Source organism: Macrosteles quadrilineatus, unplaced genomic scaffold, assembly GCF_028750875.1.
Source record: "Macrosteles quadrilineatus isolate MER2022 unplaced genomic scaffold, UCM_ALF_1.0 Scaffold_2__2_contigs__length_208266976, whole genome shotgun sequence".
Classification (NCBI taxonomy): Eukaryota; Metazoa; Arthropoda; class Insecta; order Hemiptera; family Cicadellidae; genus Macrosteles; species Macrosteles quadrilineatus.
The window spans coordinates 63,067,910-63,083,538 of record NW_026542595.1 but is presented as its reverse complement, the minus strand read 5'-3'; the positions used below and the strand labels follow the sequence as shown (position 1 = coordinate 63,083,538).

The 15,629-nt window shown below is 35.5% G+C and overlaps 1 protein-coding gene across 1 annotated transcript; it reads right to left on the bottom strand.

The window, feature by feature from the left end:
- Window positions 1-3,467: 3,467 nt before the first annotated feature.
- On the bottom strand, window positions 3,468-15,299 carry LOC128984320 (uncharacterized). The gene is made up of 3 exons (XM_054403626.1): window positions 15,239-15,299; window positions 6,593-6,684; window positions 3,468-5,768 (listed from the first exon to the last, which is right to left on the bottom strand). The coding sequence occupies exons 1-3, from the start codon at window positions 15,297-15,299 to the stop codon at window positions 3,468-3,470; spliced, it is 2,454 nt and encodes an 817-aa protein (XP_054259601.1).
- Window positions 15,300-15,629: the final 330 nt, after the last annotated feature.

The window sequence follows — 15,629 nt, the reverse complement described above, 5'->3', positions numbered from 1 at the left end:
TCGTGACAACACCCTACCTGTGATTTATGAGTGTAACGTGTCCGTGTGTGTGTATAAAGCCCTCTGATTGGCCCTCAAATGACTGACTTCTGTTGAAAAACAAATATTCTTGACAATGGTACATATTGATGTAACAGACTTTGAAACCTTGGTTGTAGTAAATAACAGCTAATTCGGACCGGGGAAAGGCAAATTAACCCATTATCATAGGCAAGCCACAACAGCGATACAAATATTAACAACCACTAAAAGGCAAGTATATTTTAATTCTGAGAAAATATTAAATAAAACCTGTTGTTAGACTACATGTTTACGATAGCTAGACTGAGAAAGGTGTGGGAGTATGTAAAAACTTTATAGGAAACTCTAGGAAATGTTTATACATGTTTTGGTAGCAATTGTTCCTCCAAGACACAAATACACCATCAAGACATGAACATCAAGAGCCCCCTATGATAGCTAAACCTTGTAGATATCCTAAAAATCCTGTAATCACAGGCTATGGAACCTTATATGTGGATAATAATATATGAGTTAGTATTGGTAAAAATATGCTTGTTTTGGCCAAGAACCCCTTATGAACCTGAAAAATTAAATACCCAAGTCTATTTATTTATGTACCTTTTCTAAGCTACGGCTGGTAATGTAATCCATGTTTATTGATTAATAGAGGGGTTTCTATTACTTTCGTCCTATTTATCATCGGTGTTTTGAAGACTATTGTAAACACATTATCTTATTGCATTTGTACCCGAATGTTCCATATGACTCTCAGCTATGAATGTAATGCGACACCTATTGTCTATACCTCTTTTAAGTTGTCACTGTTTTGAAAAATATTTAATGTTAAGCAATAGTTTTAATGGAGATGTCTCTTAGATTGACATAACATAGATACACTTGAAGTTCTAAGTAATGCCCCTTTTACTGTTTTCGAGGTTCTACCGTACTCTGAATAAATAAAAAACCTCTTTTAAAACACAAAACCCATCGATATTCAACGTATACTCTAATGACCGAGGAATGTACAATTCATTCAACGACGAATGCAAAACAAGACAGGGAATAGTTGTTATAAACAACACTGACAACTTATGTCTAGCTAGAGCAATAGTGGTAGGTAAAGCCTATGCAAAAAATGGATCCACAAATTCGAGGTATTTATGAAGACAAGAGCATGAGACAAATAATTAGGGTAAAGAAACTTATAGCTAAAGCATGTGTAGGAATGCCTGAAGAAGGATCAGGTTTCTCTGAACTTGAAAAGTTCCAGGCACACTTAAACAAATATAGAACAACCGTGTATAATTACGATAGCAAGGGTCGGGATGTATATTTCTTTGGTGGGAATAGTGATGCAAAATTTAAAATTAACTTATTTTACCATGATAACCACTATAATGTTATTACCAACTTAGCCGCCGCTTTTGCATGTGTACTTTTGTGATGCTTGCCATGTCCCATATGATCACAAAGGAGCCCACAGATGTTCAAACATCTGTCCATCTTGTCACACCTTCTCTCCTCCTTGTGTAGAGGAAAATGGTGGCATATCTTGTCGCTATTGTAACCGCTTTTTTTAAAAAATGAACGGTGCTTTATTGCCCATCAAAGACAAATTTGTAAAACAATTAAGTTCTGCCGAGGGTGTGAAAAAAATGATATTCCCAACTAAACGTAAATCAACTCATGTGTGTGGAGAGGTATATTGTCACCCTTGTGGTACATTTAAAGATCCTAATCATAAATGCTACATTTAGATGGACAAGAAAACCCCTAAAGACCGTGACTACCTATTTATTTTCTTTGATCTGGAAACACGCCAGGATGGTTCCATACCCTCAGATCCTGAGACTAAGTTACATAAAGTAAATTTATGTGTTTCACAATGGTTCTGTTTTAAATGCATCAATAGGAGTGAATATGAATCTTGTTCAGAACGTTATAAAATATTTGATAGCAATCCCGTTCAGCAGTTCATGAACTATGTAATGGAAACCTGCAAACATTTCAAAAAATGTCTCTGTAATTGCACACAACGGACAAGGGTTTGACTTTCAGTTTATACTTAGGTATATCCTCGAAGAGACTGAATTCACACCAAACATCGTTCCAAGAGGAACTAAAATTATTTTGATGGAGGTTGCTAACGTTAGATTTATTGACTCCCTTAGCTACTTAGCTTTGTCTTCATCTACCTTACCAAAAGCTTTTAACTTACCACCTAAAAAGAAGAAAGGGTCAGAACAGAAGTCAGTCATTTGAGGGCCAATCAGAGGGCTTTATACACACACACGGACACTTACACTCATAAATCACAGGTAGGGTGTTGTCACTAATAAATGTACTATTTACTATCACAGGATAACACTGCGGGTAGCAGTGATAACGTTACCTTTGCACCTTGGAATGTTTATTAAGTATTAAATATGGGCTATAATTTGATTTCTCACTCAATACAACACTAGTTTCTTGTTTTTGAGTCTTTAACACCTCAAGTGTAAAACCAATATGGTAAACTTGTATTATTTACAGATTAGTGCTATAATCATCCTCCATAACTAGAGGCTCTTATGGGGATTTATTTAAGTAGGAGTTTAACCTTCTCTCCTCATACGTTTTTGAATGAACCACCCTATCAAGATGCAAAGTTGTTGGGTTTAACCATCTGTAATAACGATTTCAGTTGTCCATTATACTTTTTGTTGTAGTTTACAAGCTTTCCACTAGGTTTCATCTCTTCTATATCATCTTTATACAGGTCGTTTGATCCTCTAAGAGTTACATTAACATTTGGTATAGTTCTTCCGCTATGCCTTCCATAATGGAAATTATGTGTCTTAACACCTGTTACATATGATGTAGCTTTGTATTGGATAGGGTTTGAGACTATCCCCTCATTAAGTGAGGCCAGGTTAAGCGTTTATAGCCAGTCCAGATTACCTGGTAGTCGCTATAAACACCCTCTCCCTTACTTGAACAAAGCTTTTTTTTGTCAAGTCTATAGATTTAGTTATGTAATCCAGCCAAAGTTAGTCCAAGGTTAACATTCATAGTCTGTGCCTATCATAGGAAACCAGCGTTTTATGGGTTTTAGGCCAACCCATCATCCACTCCAGGACTTACATCGGCTTAGCCCAGCCTTTAAGCAGGTGACAGTACACATACACCAAACCGTTCCAAGGAGTAGCACAGGTTCTTTCCAATCTGAGCTCCTCAATTCACTAGGTTTTTGGTCTGTGCCTATCGTAGGAAACCAGTGTTCTATGGCTTATTAGGCCAACCTATGCGTCTGCTCTAGGTCTTAAAACAGCTAAGCCCAGCCTTGGTGACAGTACACAGACATTTACACTTTGGTCTTACAATAATACATAAGTATTTATCTATAGACTTGTTTTTTTTTTATTAGGAGAGTTATATACAAAGAAATTTACAAGGTTATTTACAATGAAAAGTTACAAAGTTATTTACAAGTCTCTTTGGACTTTTCTGTAGCCAAAAGGTAGAGTGTCATACTGACCTTCATACCTTCTCTTAGGCCCCGTGATTTTAAACACTTTGCTCTCAGTGATGGTAACAATATCTCTATCTCTAGTTCTTCTGATTCTGTTTTCTTCAATTTCAATTGACTGTTTTACTTCACTTAGGATCATTTCTCTCAGTTTTTCAAAGTTTACAACCTTTGATGTTTTAAAGTTGAAGGTGAGGCCCTTGATTTTACAGACTGGGATCAATTTCTGTTGATTGGTTGACCAGACAAGGTATGCATAGGTTTTAGGCCCCCCAGAGACAAGTTCAGTGATATAAGAACCGGGTCCATAATCTACTAATTCATCTGTCATTTCACCGAGGTAATCTCCTGTAGGGACTCTATACAGGCCCTGACGGTGATAGAATAAAACACTGTCTGTATCATAATACAATACTTGAGCTCCTAGGGCATCAAGATATTCATAGAGCTTGAGTCTAGCCTGTGCAGTGGTGTAGGCCGCGATACAAACGTTTACGTTGCTTAGAGGCTCTCCTACCTCTTCTAAATACTCCCAAGAAACAACTACAACCTCCTCATTGACGGTTTGGAGCCTATTAACTTTAATTTCAGAGGATGAGAGCATTTGGAAAAGTGTTTTGGAGTCCCTAACAATTGTAGCTTTAGTCTGATTCTCCCTCTGTCCAAATTTTCCCCAGAAACTGTTTAACATCAATTTTGCCAATGATCTTAACCCCCCATTCTTAACAATCTTTTCTTTTTCCAGCTTAATTCCCTCATGTCCCAAATAGTCTGCAATATACTTGTTTTTGTCTTCCTCAGTCTTACACCACTCTGGATAGCCCGAAGCTTCCTGTTTCATCTTAAGAAATTTATTAATAAAGTCGGTGAACAAACCCCCATTTTCATAAGTCGCTACCTGGTACTCCCATAACTCATACATGTCCAATACAATATACCCTTTCTCTACAGCTTTCCTAATCTCATCCATAGTCCAAGTCCCTACTAGTGCCCTATTATCGGTATCATGGTTACACTCTCCCTGATTCATCATCTCCCCACAAGTCCTACACAACACAAACATCAATTTATCGATCATTTTTATAGGGAGTACAGGGTGATATAGATCATGAGGTGGCAAAACTTTACATTTTAACAAACCCTCTACTTCCATACCTCTCTCACGACACTCCCTATCCCCTACATAAATAGTTGGGTGGCCTACAGGATACTTCCCATACTTACAAACATACGGATAGAGAGAGCAAACATCAACATATTGAATAGTTTCCCCCTCAACACATTTATGATAGGATTTCACATTGCCTGTCCTACCTCCAAAAAAAGACTGTCGTGGGTCTAGTGGGAGATTGTTCAAGATAGGCAGACTGTCTAGATGATTAAGTTTTTGATCCTTTTTAAGCTTACGGAATTCACATTCCCACATCTCTACCAACACATGTTCTGTAAACTTGGCATTTTTAGCCATGGTTCTCTCATAACGGAGATGAAATAAATCAGAGGGATCCTCCTTCAACGGGGTGTGTCGGTTATAATTAAAACATTTAGGGCATCCATGCCAGTAACACCCGTGGAACTCATAGATGTTTCTACCATCAAACCCATCTACCTTCATCCCATTAACTTTGACTTCTTTGCCTCGTCCGGCATGATCAATTCTAATCCCGTTGGTTTCCTCGACCCAAGAAAGCCATTGGAGTGCAATTGCTGATTGATTATCTACTAATCGATAGCCGTTCTTAGGGATGATGCCAATAGTGTTGGGTTTTAAGAAGTTTTGTCTGAAGGCTAGATTGCAGGCACTTGCAATGGTAACAGTCTCAAGAAACGGGTCAACATTACACTCTTTTAGAAAGATTGAGCGGAACTTTAGACAGGCTTGAGCCAAGATATCAACATCTGACATACAGTATTCCTGCAACTCCTTTTTAATATTAAATTCATACTTGTTTGCAACCTGCTCACTGTACCATTTATCAAAGTCAATATGGGATTTCTCAAACATAGATTCAGGACAATAGTACTCTTTAGCTGGCATAGGACCCACATAGTTTTGGTTTGCCAATGTGTTGAAGAGATGGGGAAAGAAGCCTTTCTTTTTCTCTGGAGGTAGATCAAAGGCTTTAGGCAGAGCAGACAGAGCCATGGGGAAGTAGCTTAGTGAGTCCACAAACCTCACATTGTCAATTTTCATCAAGATAATTTTGGTTCCCCTCATTACAAGTTCTGGTGTGAATTTTGTTTCTTCCAACAGGTACTTTAGCAAGAATTGAAAATCAAAACCCTGCCCATTATGTGCAATTACACAGACATGTTTAAACTGCTTTCTCACATACATTACATAGTTCATAAATTGGTTAATAGGGCTGGAATCAAACACTCGTGTACGGTTTTTACACGCTATACAGAATTTTCCCTCAATACACTGGTAACAAAATTGCTGAGAGACACACAGGTTAACTTTATGTACTTTACTTTCAGGGTCAGAGGGCAGGAACTCATCCTGGCGGGTTTCCAAGTCAAAGAAAATAAAAACATAATCTTTAGATTTAGGTTTACCCTTGTTGGGTTTCATATAACATTTATGGTTTGAATCTTTAAATGCTCTACAGGGATTACAAAATACCTCCCCACACTTGTGAGGCTTGGACCTCTCTCTAAGCCAAACTAGTTTCCCACAATCTAGACATTTCTTTACATTTTTACATCTATCAGCTAGATGTGCAATAAAACAGCTTTGGTTTTTGTAAGTCATGTTACATTTTAGACAAGTTATTCCCCCATACTCCTCTACACAAGGGGGTGAGATAGTCTGACATTGTGAGCAAATGTTTGAGCAACGGTGCTCACCTTTGTGATCATATGGAATATGACAAGCTTCACAAAAGTACACACAAGCAAAAGCAGCTGTCAGGCTAGTAATTACATTATAGTGTTGGTTATGAAACAACAAGTTAATTTTAAACTTGGGGTTCTCTACATTTCCCTCAAAGTACACATCCCTACCTTTAGCATTGTAGTTGTACACAGTGATTTTATAGTCTTTAAGCAAGTCCTGGAATTTTTCAAGTTCATAAATACCTGCACCACCCTCAGGCATCTCAACTCTAGCTCTACATACAAGTTCTTGAGCCCTAACAGTCTGTCTTTTTGCTCTATCTTTTCTAACTGCACTATATTCAGGATCTTTAGTTACATTGGCTATAGCCACTACAATAGCACGGGGAAGACACAAATTATCTTTATTATTAATTACAACAATCCCCGTCCTAGCTTTACATTCGTCATCAAAGGTGTTATACAAGCCTGATCTTTTACGGCCACCCAAACCTACAGGAAGATTAACTCGGGTACATTCAACTTGAAATGTATCTGTGGACTTGATTGATTCAGAATTTGATTGTAAAATTCCCCCAAAGATTTGCCACAAAACATCCTCATTAACTTCATTTGCAGGGCGAAAAGCAACAAACCCCTCTTTACTTTTTAGGTTAAGAGATCGCAAAGTAAAGCCCAATTGATCACCCTCCTCACAAACTTCTTTCATCTCATTTACAATTTGACCAAACCCTTGTCTTAGCCAATCAATCTCACTAGTTTCAGCAGGAGGATTAGAAAACTTAAAAACAGTATTAATTCCATGAATTCTAAATTTCTTTACATAATTCTCATGTTTATCTAAGATATTTACAGGGACAGCTACTTCAACAGAATCTTCTGCAACGTTTACAGGATCAACTACTTGAGCAGCTACATTACTTACATCCATCTTCGCCAATCACTAAGAACAAAGTGATGCAATAGTGACACAGAGCAATATATATACAATAGGGGAGGGGTGGGGGTAACCAATGACTACACAGATCACCTACTTATGGCCAATCAGAAGAGAGCTTATTATAGCCAATCAGCATGCAGGAATTTTTTCAAGTTATAACCTATTTACTACACCAGATGTGGTGTACTAATTATAATTTTTGTTTCAGATGATGCAATACCACCCCACAGGATATAGATATTATAAATAAACCATTTTAGCTTTCACAGTTGTTTTCCTTATTTTTTCAGCAGAATATCTAAAATATTTATTTAATAAACCTACATATTCAGTACATAAAGTGAGGCTATGTTACTTGGCAGAAACAGTTAACAGAAAAGCAAATAACAGAAAACCAGATGACAGTTCCTACATACACAAATAAGGTTATGTTACAGATACATATGCAATACATAAAGTTAGGTTATATTATTTGGAGGGAAAAGTTGGCAGAAAAGCCAATAATAGCTCCTACAAACACAAGTAAGGTTAATTCATTAGCAGGAACCATTGGCAAAAAAGCATACAGAATACATATACAAGTAAGGTTATGTTAAAGATACAATCTTAGAAGGGAAAATCACAGCTAATTAATTTGGCAGAAACATATTACACAACCATAAAAAATATTACTCTCACTGATAAGATTCAAACCCACAACCCTAGACTCATACACAAACAGTTAACTAGAACACAACACCATACAAAATCATAATAACCAAAAATGAAATAATCAGTGGTTGATAAGAGTTGAACCCATAACCCTAGGTTCAAACAGTTAATTCCCTATACCATACTAAACCCATAGTAAGAGAAAATAAAACAATTGATGAATGATATGAATTAAACCAACAACCTCTGGAGGCATACACAAACAGTTAACTACAATACAACATTAAAAATTACCCCAATCAAATATAATACAAGCAGTAGCTAATAAGAATCAAACCCTCAAACCTCTGAGATCAAGGACTCACACTACTCCCACTACAATACAACACCATACCAAAAATCAACATAACACCCCAATCAGAAATAAAACATTTACTGATTGGTTAGGATCAAACCCATAAACCTTTGGAATCATAGATTCATATACAAACAGTTAACTATAATACAATACCATAAAAACAAAAAAAACACCCCAACCAAAAATTAAACATTTAGTGATTGATAAGGATCAAACCCACAAACCAGATCGAGGACTCACACTACTCCCACTACAATACAATACCATATCAAAAATCAACATATCATACCAACCAAAAATAACACATTTAGTGATTTATAAGAATCAAACCCTCAAACCTCCAAGATCAAGGACTCACACTACTCCCACTACAATACAACACCATACCAAAAATCAACATATCACCCCAATTAAAAATAAAACATTTATAGATTGGTTAAGATCAAACCCATAAACCTCTAAAGGCATACACAGACAGTTAACTACAATACAACACTAAAATCACTCCAACCGTATATGATACAGACAGTGGTTGGTAAAGATCATACCCTCAATCCCATAGGATTATAGATCCACATTCTAGACAAGTTAACTACTCCTACTTCAATACTAAAGCTCAAAATATCACCCTAACCAGAAGTAAAACATTTGGTGATTGGTCGGGATTGAACCCACAAACCTCTGAGATCAAGGACTCACACTACTCCCACTACAATACAATACCATACCAAAACTCAACATATCACCCCAACCAAAAATAAAACATTTGGTGATTGATAAGGATTAAACCCACAAACCTCTAAGATCAAGAGCTTACACTACTCCCACTACAATACAACACCATACCAAAAATCAACATATCACCCCAACCAATAATAAAATGTTTAGTGATTAGAAAGGATTGAACCCATGAACCTCTAACTCATACACAGCTCCACACACAACCAACCACAAAAAGAAGCATTATTCAGATTACCCATCATCCCAAAAACACATGGCATCTATAAAATATAAATTTAACATTCAACATTTGGTGGCCTTTACAAAGGCCGTTTTTTATACTCAACAGTAAAGTTCTACTTAACCCTTCTTTCAGCTGTTTTTAACATTGGATACATGAATTATCATTTGTTTAACATTTATTATACACTACAGCATATATATATAGAATAAAATAAAATAAAATGTTTTTTTTTTACAAAAAATCAAAACCATAAACCTCTAGCTCAGGCTATCCCCTACTAGGTAAAGATCAAACCCATGAACCTCACACTAACCCCTACTGGGTTAGAATCAAACCCATGAACCTTTAACTTATCCCCTACCAGGTTAGAATCAAACCCGCAAACCTCTAGCTCATCCCCTACAGGGTTAGGATCAAACCCATGAACCTCACACTAACCCCAACCAGAACAATTAAAAATACCACAAAACTACCCCTAACAACCCCTAACATTCAACATATATGTATTCACTACCTCTGAAGATTAAACTACAACACTAGGGGTGGTTTTGGCCTCGATCTGGGGGTAGCCTACTTGGCCTAGATCCACGGTACCCCTACTTACTAACTTATGAATTTACTACTATCCTAATTTAAACTGGGTTTACACTAACAACGGATGCAATTTCAACACCGAACACCAGAAGGTAAGAGATCTCATTTGTAACAAGGTGATCCATCAATTATTAAAAAATTCTGATGGATTAGATTTTAACTAGCCTTATAAATTAAGTAACTTTAAAAAAACAATAGATGTAAAACAACTATGTACAGAATCTCATCTGTTTAGGATACTAACACAACCGTGCATATTTACCATACCAGTCTCTATAACATAACATGACCCCATTGTCATGTGTAGAGGGTGCGCACTGTGACAAAATATTTTTTTCAATAAGAACCCATTTGTATCCCATTCTGAAATTTTCAGTACATGTAGTCAGATATGGTACAAATCACATACTTTATTATGAAAAAAATTCAAGGAGACGCATTTTGGAAATAAAAAAAAAAGTTTTTGAATTTTTTTCAAAATTTTTGACATTTTTTAAACATAGGCATGTGACATATCACAATAAAGGGCATTTCAAATGAAAAAGAATGCCACAAATTTGAACTATGTAAGTGGAATTGTTTTTGAGTTATACAATTTTAAAGATTTCAAAACGCGGCTCAAAAACGTCGATTTTTGGATTTTTAAAGCTTTGTAACTCAAAAACCAAGTCATAAAAATCTAAAAATTTATATTTTTATTAGTTTTGGTTAGTATGACATGCATACAAAAAATTAAGCAAACCTGAGAGGTCAAGGTTTAACATAATGGTCAAATTGGTTGATTTGGCATGAAATGACCCTTACACAACCTAAAACACCGCAAAAGCAATGGTTTTGTAACTACAAACTATGCCGTACTGACACTTCTCTAATATGTAAACCAAGATTTTGTCATCCATATAAGACTACAAGGCTTTTCCGAATGAAGAAGAGGGAATCTCCGTATTGCACCAAGTGTGAACTAGGACAGTTTTAAACAATAGAGCACATACTTACAGAATGCCCAGCCTACAATAAGAAAATGCCTTCGTGCAAAAACAAAAACAGCACATTAAATTCACCACCAACTGTCCAAACGCTCCTAATGGAAAAGAATTGCAAACTATGGCCACCATTACTGAAGCTTTTTTTTTAAGAAACAGAAATCCAACTTTGAAATATAATGAAACCTAAACTTTAAAAATTCAACAAGACATTCAATTAAAAAATTTCCTAACTAGCATCCTGCTAACATTAAATAAAAAAACTCCGGGAGTATTGTACTGATTAAGTAGTGTGGCTACATGGTTAGTTAAACCAAGCCAACTTTACAAGCAAACTAGAAAAGAAGAAGATAAGAATGCAAATGCTAAAGAGCATGTGCCTGAAGTCACATGATGTTCCTGAACTTCCGTTTAGTAAAGTAGGCATAGACATAGCAGAGTATTGCCACGATTAGAATTGTGACCGGGGGCGTAACCGGGATCGATTTAAATAATAAGAATACTTTAGTGAGAGGTAAACGAATGTTTAATCATTATTCAAATAAAGTGGATGGACAATATGATAAAGATAATAATAAAGACAATAATAAAAATGTATGATAAAATAAAAATAATTACAGGCTCCTTTTACATAAGTAGGCCTAAGCAAATGAAATTTATATATAAAACTCTAATAATTATAATTCTTTTTGACACGTTATTATATTTAAACAGGAATTTAATAGTAACTATATTTATTCACACAAATTATAAATGAAATCAATTATCATAAAAATGATAACGATTAACATAAATCAATCACTGACTTTAAAAAGTTTAAGTTTAAATATATAAGAATCACCTTACCAAAAAACCCGGTGACCGGCGAAGCGTCCCCGTGAACAGACTGGGGCCAAGTGTCTTCCTTTCGGTCAACTCCAACCTCTGTCTCTCCAAAGTACAATTGCTAAGTCTACGGTTTTTGTTGGTCGGTCGATTGAGCAAGCTACGTGTCATCAAGAATTCTGTCTACTAAATGCCAATGTTCTGACACTGGTGTATGAATTGTGAAATCCACTTACCAGGTATTTTACTTTTGAAAATATAATCCCAAAATTTAGAAAATAATTTTTGGTGACTACCCGTCACAGTATGGTGATACAATATTCCTGTTACTTGTAGATTACTACTCTAATTGGGTAGAATGTGTAACGTTACGATCAAAAACGTCTACAGATGTTGTAGTTGTGTTACAGAAAATCTTTTCAATTCATGATATACCATCTAAGATTATTGTTGACAATAATCCTTTTGGATCTTTCAGTTCTTGGAGTTTCAAGAAATTTAAGGGTTGTGAGGATGGAAAAGATTTTTATCCTTAATGATTTAAATCCTGCCTTGCTAGAGTTACGTAGTACGTCTATAATTACAGTTACTGATGTGTCGTAGATTAAGGGGTAAGATACCTGTGTCAAGTCAATTGTAAGTTCCTCATTGTAATGATAGGAGCAAAATAGGTAAACAATTGAACCAGAATCAAAAGAAAGCTTGTAATTACTATAATAGAAACACAAAACGTAGGATCATGTCTATGTGTATAATGTTCACAAAAAGGTCTGGGAAACAGGCAGGTGTAGCCTCGAAACCAAGTTCGTATATTGTAAAATTGTTCCGAACAAATCGAGTAGTCCAGCGTAACAGGGTACATCTTAGTCCTAGGCCAATGGATACTTACAGTTAGTGTAATTTCTCCGACAGAAATTAGATTAAATTATTACAGACTGACACATTTCTCTCCTGTAGTTAGAGAGTCTACTCCGTGTAACAGGAAACGTCCCACATGTAAAACAAGCATACTTCAAAGTAAAGATGCTGGTAATAGCAAAGCTATATAGCTGATACCGGTACCTAATGTACAAATTACACCTGTGTCTATTCCTGCTTACCGAGATCTCTTACAGCCATACCAAAGACAATGAAGATACATCAGATTACATGGGCTAGGACAAATCCTTTAACACTTGGAGTAAGGCTGTTATCATGCAAAGATTGTACTGGAAACATAATCTGTTCCCACTTCTCAATTGACTCAGGGAAATTTGAATTGCCAAACAGCATTATTGCTGAACGTATCCTTTTCAATGATTATTTTGTGCATAAGTTCACCAGTATATTTGTACTATTTACTTAAAAAGTTGTTTAATCATATTTTATTAAAATCGAGTAATGATTAAATAATGAATCAATAATTAAAATAATTAAAAATGTCATCAAGTTAAATTTAAATGAAATTAAATTTTAGTTGAATAACTTAAAAGTCAATAAATTTCAAATAATCAATTATTCAAAAATTGAATTGATTAATTAAATTAATTAATTGATATCAATTTTAAACTAAAAATGCCTTCACATATTTCCTTAACAGACCATACAGGAAAGACTTCCCTTCCGAACAATATCCTTACCAATGATGTGACGGCGTCTCCTACCTTATTGTCAGTGTTCCAGGAAACTAATGATATGGAATGTATCCTTTTACAATTAAAAATGCACCAAGATAGTTTATTGCATATTATTAGTAAATAACTTCTTAATACAACTATTATTATGATTCATATCGTGAGATATCCTTGTCATAATTACATTTTAAATATCCTTTACTTCATCTTTAGCTACTACTGCGCCCGACACAGCGGAAATGTCCAGCCTGGAGACTGGTTTCAGTGATTTACGACAACACCTGGTACCCTGGAGTTGTGGAGTCACGGACCAAGACATGACAATCAACTTTATGAAACGTTCCGGAACTTTTTTCGTCTGGCCAATCAAGCTCGACAAAGTGTCCCCCTAAATGGAATTTTGAGCACCTTAAATCCGCCCATAAAAGTTTCCTCGAGGCTGTTTGAAGTTGAAAACAGTGAAGAAATCGATCAATTGTGTTTAATTTATGTTGATTAGTATCACATCAGTGTAGTGTTCATTATGAGCTTTTTTAAACTATTTTAAGTACCAATTTTCATACTTTTTTTACTTTAAATAGTATAAGTATTTTCTTTGTTTTTTCCAATATTCATTTGACTCCAGTCTTATTATTAGTCTACCCAAGACTATGTTAACCTTAATCAATTAATAAAAGTTAGATTTTCACAGTAATTGTATTATTTGTATTGAATTCCACCATTACAGTAGTGAAACCTCAATCCCGTCCAGTTTGCATTACTTTTTTGTCACGCCTGTCCATACTTGTCACTCCCGTCCACTATGTGAGAAAGTTCATAAAATATTGAAATAAAAATATAATTGACTTTTTAATACTTCAAAACTAAGATATTAAGTAGGAGAACAACATAAAAAATTTGTTTCAATCATGTAGGGTACCTTTGGTGCACACAAAAAAAACTGTTTTCCCTTATGTTTTTTGTGAAATTTGTACACAACAAGTTTTATTATGCTGTCACAACCTACACTCCTGGTCTAGTTTGACATGCCAAAATCCGTCTTTTAGATCGAGCACGGAAAAGTAGCTTTTCCCGCTTGGTTTTAATTTAATCTCCTCTAAAGTAGGGATTAAAAAAAGTTCTGGGTGTGTTCTGGAGCCTTGTTTAGTTCCTGTAGATCTAGACACAACCTAAGAGTTTTTTTTTAGGGTTTTCTACTTTTTCTAGGTTACTAAACCAGTTTACTGGATGTTGTACTGTAACCGAACTCCCAACTCCATTGATCAAAATCGTGAAGCCCTTGGAAGCGCAAAATCAATGGTGGGATTCCGGCACAATATTGCTGAGGTGGAGGACCAACAATAACAACACAAGAGCTGGCTGGGCACAAATATAAATTTATTCATTCAATATATTGTGTGTGTGTGTACATATATATATAAGCAACAATAATAAATAACACATTGCCCTAGCCAAGATAATAACCCAAGCTTTTAAAGTATTAAAAATATCTAAAAAAAAATTCAATTTAAAAATATAAATTCGCATTCAAGGTAGGCCTAAGTTTGCCATTTAGTAAAAACATTTAATGGACTATTTCAAACAAATTTAAATTACATTTACAAACATGAATTACATTTACAAATGTTAACAAATGTGGTCGCCTCGCAAAGCCTATAAAATATATACCATGCGGTAAAATAACCGTCAAGGGAAAACATGTTTTTACCCTCAATCAAAGGGTGTGAAGCAGAATTAAAGAAATAAAATAAATTGAAAGTGGAAAAAATATAAAACATTTAAAAAAAATGGAATTAAAATTAGAATAAAATATTAAAGTTAAATTTAGAGATGAAAGCCTAATTAATTAAATTGCAGGTAAAAAGATTACAGGGTTTTTTTTATATAAGTTAAATGAAAACGTTGATGTTGAGTAACATTTCTTCACAATGGACGAGACTCTCCAAATGGACTGGACTGACCTGACTGTAAAAACCTTGCTGACGTCCAGGTAGCAGGAGGTAGAAGTTGGGCCGAGGGCATGGTGGCCGCTACCCAGACACTGCAGCACCGTATTAGGCCGGAGTACACATAGGCCTAGCTGTGTAGGCATCGCCATCAGCTGGTGGTGCACAGGCAGTAGTACGGCGCAGTCCCATTACTTCGGGAGAATGACCATGGTGACCTGGCCTAATTAAGACTAACATGTCCCAGAGTCCATTTATTTAGTTTGCACTAGGCCTGAATAAATCATAAGGGCGTAAAACATTCTCTTTACCTGCAGTCAGCGACCACATTTTTACAAAAGCTGCTCTAGTGTAGACTAGCTTAATTAACATGGTTTTCTAGAGAATAGCAACATGATATCACATG

What these genes read in the sequence shown, in the direction of transcription:
- LOC128984320 (XM_054403626.1), bottom strand. Translation starts at nt 15,299, where the DNA reads ATGCCCTCGGCCCAACTTCTACCTCCTGCTACCTGGACGTCAGCAAGG. An exon ending in AGCAAGGTTTTTACAGTCAG is followed by an intron (nt 6,685 to 15,238) that starts GTCAGTCCAGTC and finishes TCCTGAATATAG; the next exon opens with TGCAGTTAGAAAAGATAGAG. An exon ending in GATGCCTGAGGGTGGTGCAG is followed by an intron (nt 5,769 to 6,592) that starts GTATTTATGAAC and finishes TTCTTGCTAAAG; the next exon opens with TACCTGTTGGAAGAAACAAA.